At 41.2% G+C, this 5,607-nt stretch overlaps 1 protein-coding gene across 1 annotated transcript; it reads left to right on the top strand.

Annotated features, from left to right (window-relative positions):
* Positions 1–1,830: 1,830 nt before the first annotated feature.
* LOC100697761 (F-box/LRR-repeat protein 14) lies at positions 1,831–4,911 on the top strand. Its single transcript, XM_005470901.3, has 2 exons — positions 1,831–2,124; positions 2,270–4,911. Exon 2 carries the CDS (start codon positions 2,409–2,411, stop codon positions 3,618–3,620), a length of 1,212 nt encoding a protein of 403 aa, XP_005470958.1. The 5' UTR covers positions 1,831–2,124; positions 2,270–2,408; the 3' UTR covers positions 3,621–4,911.
* The last annotated feature ends 696 nt before the right edge of the window (positions 4,912–5,607 follow it).

The following is a 5,607-nucleotide window of genomic DNA, read 5'->3' on the forward strand; positions in this document are numbered from 1 at the left end:
AATGAATCACAAATACTAGTTTTAACAGTTATAACTGTAGAAAGGGAATTTAAGTGTGTTTTATTTAACAATAAGGTAATTTAACTACCTTATTTTACACCCCCAATTCCCAAAAAGTTTGGATTCTGTTTAAAATGTGAATAAAAACAGAATGCAGTGATCTCCAAATCTGAAAACTCAACATCCAGTGTTTAAGCAAAAATTTCCTAATGTTGTAAACCTGCTCAACATTTGGCAATAAAACCCTTTCTGATTCTGATTCTAAACTGAGATATTTTAATATATGAGGAAAAATATGATGACAGTAAATGCTTTCAATAGAAAGTGGTACCAACAGAAAAACAAAAAACATAAAAAAACAACTTGAGTAACATGTTGTAGTTAATTTGGTTAATTGGCATGACTGGGTATAAAAAGAGTATCTTAGCCACAGCTTGTCAGAAGTCAGGATGGGTAGAGGTTAAACAATTTGCAAAAAGGTAATTCTACAAATTCTGGAACAATTTCAGAATAAAATATCGACTTCGGAATCTGTAGAAATCTCTGAAAATCAATCCTAGATACTTTTAATCGAAATGACTGCATGAAATTAATGCCCGTGAACACAGTTCGCTGTGCCTCCATCTTCACAGGACCAAAGCTCACTTAAAATGGACTGAAGCAAAGTGGAAAACTGTTCTGTGCTCAGATAAATTGAAATGTGAAATTCATGGACCTCTTGTCCTCTTATCTAAAGAAGAGAGGGCCCATCTTGCTTGTTATTAGCGCTGTGTTAAATAGTCTTTCTAATGGTATTGGGGTGCATTAATGCCTATGAAAATGGCAGCTTTCACATCTGCAAAGGTACCATCAATACTATAAGGTATATACAGGTTTTAGAGCAACAAATGCTCCCATTCAGATGTTTCAACAAGACAATGATAAACCATATTCTGCATCTAAAAGCAGGAGAGTCAGGGTGCTGAACTGATCTGCCTGCAGCTCAGACCTTTCACCATTTGAAAATATTTGGTACATTATGAAACTAAAACTACAACAAATAAAGACCCGGGACTGTTGAGCAGCTAGAATCCAGTATCAGAAAAAAGCAGGACAACATCCCTCTCCCAAGAGCCCAGCAAATGGTCTTTTCAGTTTCCAGATGTTCATGGACTGCTGTTAAAAGAAGAGGGGGTGCTACACAGTGGTAAACACGGCCCTATCCCAACTGTTTTGAGACGTGTTGCTGCCATCAATTTCAAAATAACCTTGTGTTTTCTTTAAATGTTGCACTTTCTCAGTTTTTAACATTTGATATGCTTTCAGTGATTTTTATCACTTAATTACTGAATTGGAAATGGAAAAATTTTCCTCAAACATATTTTATGAAAAATGTCTGAACCCCCTTTTTTTTTCTTTTTGCTGACTGACACATCTATTTTATTTGTAGCCCATAGCCCATTAAAACAACAGAAGGTGACCTGGTCCTTTTAGAGACAGGCACATTTACAGTCCATGTATTTCAAAATACATGAAAAACTGAAAGGAGTGTTTTGTTGTGTTAACTTAGTATTTTTTGAAAGTAAAAAAAATATTTAGTGGTGACTGAAATGTGATCAGAACTTGCAAATCGAATGATGATTAATCACGTAGATCATGACACACTGCTCTCCCCTACATAAGCTGCTTCTGTAAGTTAAAAGTATCGGTATTGGTATCGGCAATACTGGCCCTGTGGTTACTTGGTATCGGATCTACCTAAATTTGTAGTATCGCAAAGCACTATTGAGGTCTTTTTTTGTAAACCGTACAATCTTATTTAAAAAAGAAAAAAAAAAAAAGTGTGCCATGGATCCAGTAGGAGTCGCTAGTCGCCGTGCGCTAACAGTTGGTTTATTCATGGGGGAGATCCGGGATGGAAATGCCAAAGAAGATAAAGGAGCCGGGCAGCTGTCTTTGTACGAGAAAACAGCGCGAGGGATAAAAGTTTCTACACAAGAGAGTTTAAGAAAAGCGTCACCATGAGCTGGAGTAAAGAATAAGCTGTTCCGGGCGTCTTGGACGAGCGGGTTGTTCGACTTTGAAGCTCTCAAGTTTGGACAGCTAGCTGACGCTGCGCCGCTGCTGTTAGCCTAGCTTTGCTAGGTAACTACTACGTCTCCATCTCTGAGTCTCCTGCCTCTGCCTCCACCTTGTCAGCAGTACCGTGCAGCTAGTGGTCATTTTGCGGGCTCTTGTTTTTTATTGACTCTAATAGAGCATGTTTCTTTTTGTCATTCTACACTTGAAGGTGTCCGGTAGCTCGTCTGTATGCTAGCTGACGTTAGCTAACGTTTGCCGGGCCAGACAGCAACTTCGGCAGCAGAGTTTCGGGGGAGTATTGTCGCTCACAAGCAGCCTGTGCTGCCAAAAGGAGTCCGCCTGCAGACATGTTTGAAATGGAGACGCATATCTCGTGCCTTTTCCCGGAAATTTTGGCCATTATTTTCAGTTACCTGGACGTTAAGGACAAAGGGAGAGTAGCCCAAGTGTGCACGGCCTGGAGAGACGCGTCCTACCACAAGTCGGTGTGGAGGGGGGTGGAAGCCAAGCTCCATCTGCGGCGAGCCAACCCGTCTCTGTTCCCCAGCCTGCAGACTCGGGGCATCAAGAAGGTTCAGATTCTCAGCCTGAGGCGAAGTCTGAGTTACGTTATTCAGGGGATGCCGCACATCGAAAGCCTTAACCTGTGTGGGTGTTTCAACCTCACAGACAACGGTCTCGGACATGCCTTTGTGCAGGACATCTCATCCCTGCGAGTGCTGAACCTCAGCCTTTGTAAACAGATCACTGACTCCAGCCTGGGAAGGATCGCTCAGTACCTCAAAAACCTGGAGGTGCTTGAACTCGGGGGATGCAGCAATATCACCAACACGGGCCTGCTGCTCATTGCCTGGGGCTTGCACAGACTCAAGAGCCTTAACCTGCGCAGCTGCAGGCATGTGTCTGACGTGGGCATCGGCCACCTGTCTGGTATGACCCGCAGTGCAGCGGAGGGTTGCCTGACCCTGGAGAAGTTAACTTTGCAGGACTGCCAGAAGCTCACCGACCTCTCCCTCAAACATATCTCAAAGGGCCTAAACAAGCTCAAAGTGCTCAACCTCAGCTTCTGTGGGGGGATATCTGATGCAGGGATGATCCACCTGTCACACATGACCCACCTGTGCAGCCTGAACCTGCGGTCCTGTGATAACATCAGTGACACCGGGATAATGCATCTGGCCATGGGCTCCCTCCGGCTCACCGGGCTTGACGTCTCCTTCTGTGATAAGATTGGTGACCAGAGCCTGGCTTACATTGCCCAGGGGCTATATCAACTAAAGTCTCTGTCTCTGTGCTCTTGTCACATCAGTGACGATGGCATTAACAGGATGGTACGCCAGATGCACGAACTCAAGACTCTAAACATTGGACAGTGTGTGCGAATCACAGATAAAGGCTTGGAGTTGATAGCTGACCACTTGACCCAGCTGACAGGGATCGATCTGTATGGTTGTACTAAGATCACCAAGAGGGGCTTGGAGAGGATAACACAGCTCCCGTGCCTTAAAGTGTTAAACCTGGGACTGTGGCAGATGACCGAGAGCGAGAGGGTGAGGTGAAAGCTCTCCTGTTCAGTCCACATTTCAGAGGAGACTCTGCTTCCATTCTTAAATTTACCTTCTATGCTGCGACTAAAAACGAGGAGCCGGACTCGGCATTCATCACTGGAATATTGTTCACCTCTGCTGCAATACTCTGACTTTATTTCAGTCTTGTCCTCTCCTTCCTTAAAGTGCCCCTATTATGCTCATTTAGAGGGTCTGAAGCTTTTATTTTAGGAATCTACCAGAATTTATTTCATGCTGTCATTGCTGCTCAGGTTGCATTGACCTAGCCCTCCACAATCTGTTGCCTGATAACAAAAGGCTTTAGCCACAGTAGAAACACATGCTTTTCAACTTTCTAAGTGATTGTTTTACATGTAAATACAGCCAAACATGTCATAGCAACATGACTGTTGTTAGAGTGACAGCTGCTTTAGATTAGTCTAAATAGTCTCCACTATTTTATGCTCAGTCTGCTGGCTAACATCAAAACCAGAAAAATATGGAAACAAAAGAAGCTTGGTTGTGAATTTGTATTAAAATATGGTGTATATGTGCACAGAGTATTTTTAAAATGTGATGTAAATCTCAGAGGCAACAAAATCCAGAATGAGGTATTTCGGTCCAGCAGCAATGTTTTCTGTGGGAAAAGAGAAACTGTATTTGGTATAGACAACACAAAAAAGGATGAGGGGAAATCACCCAAAGCATAATAGGGGCACTTTAAATCTCAGCCTGTGTACAGTTCCTACTGTCTAGCTACCTCATTCATTGAACACAGGAGTGCCTGCTGTTGCTAAATACTAGATTAGAGTTTATATTTTTGTGACTCGCATACCAATGGAGATTTTGATTTCCCTTTTTCATCCTTTTCTTGGTTTTCTGAGTAACAGCTAGGCATTTAACTTTAAACAGAAGTGCTCGAGTGCTTGAAGTTTTTTAATAGATTTTGTTTTTTTTCCTTGTTTTTTATTTACCTGTAACATTTTTTTTTTTTTTGTAATTGAATGACTAAAATTTGTACTTCAAATTGAAGTGGGTGAATCACTCCTGTCTTTGTTTACCTATGTTTAGTGGCCTCTCTTTCATATTACTGAGGAAGTAAGTTATGTATCATGTCTAAGGTTTATCATCACATATACAGTGAGGTGTAGTCATTAGCAGCTACCAAGACTATATGCAATACTTTCAACTGGCGCTTCCAATGATAACACCAGAGTATTTCTTTAAAAAAAGCAGTAATTTAAGATTGTTTTATATTCATACAGGAGTGATATTTATGAATAAAGAGGACAAATATGTTTGATTCTTGTCTCTTATTTGTAACAGCTGTACCAGCTTTGATTAGGTGTATGATTATAAGCTTTTATTTTTCTGGTTTGTACAGCTTCTGTCGGCTGTGCAGTATGTTTGATCAGTTTTTGGTATATTCCTATAGTATAATGCTGAGTTATATCTGAAGTTAACAAATTTGACTATGCAGCATTTGTATTAGACAGCTGAAGTAAACCTACCATAGCCTTCAGACATGGTCAAGATGACCTGCTGAAGTTCAGCCTGAGTGTCAGAAGAAAGGGGATTTAAGTGTCTTTGAATGTGGCATGGTTGTTAGTGCCAGACGGGATGGTCTGAAGCTTTCAGGAACTGCTGATATACTGGTATTCTCCCCACAAAATCAGAGAAAGGTCCAAAAACCAAAATATCCTATGGGTGAAAATGTCAGAGGTCACAGATTACAGGATGGAAACAGGATAATACGCACTAGTTACAGCTAAAGTCTGCAGAAGAGCATCTCTGAGCATCAAAGCTAGAGCCAAACAAAGGACAGATGTGACAGTGCTGTACACTACATTTCCATTATAAGTCTTTATTTTCTTCTGTTATATCAACTTTCCTCCTCTGTTTCAAAGGTAGGAAGCGATAGGAAAGGAATCAAAGTAGGAATTTAAAATTAAAGGGGAAAAACAAAACAAAACAAAAAAACACCCTCATAACAAGAAAA

This window comes from Oreochromis niloticus, linkage group LG7 (assembly GCF_001858045.2).
Source record: "Oreochromis niloticus isolate F11D_XX linkage group LG7, O_niloticus_UMD_NMBU, whole genome shotgun sequence".
In the NCBI taxonomy this organism is placed as follows: Eukaryota; Metazoa; Chordata; class Actinopteri; order Cichliformes; family Cichlidae; genus Oreochromis; species Oreochromis niloticus.

Excerpts from the sequence above, each read along its gene's own strand:
- LOC100697761 (XM_005470901.3), top strand. The coding sequence starts at position 2,409 with ATGTTTGAAATGGAGACGCATATCTCGTGCCTTTTCCCGGAAATTTTG.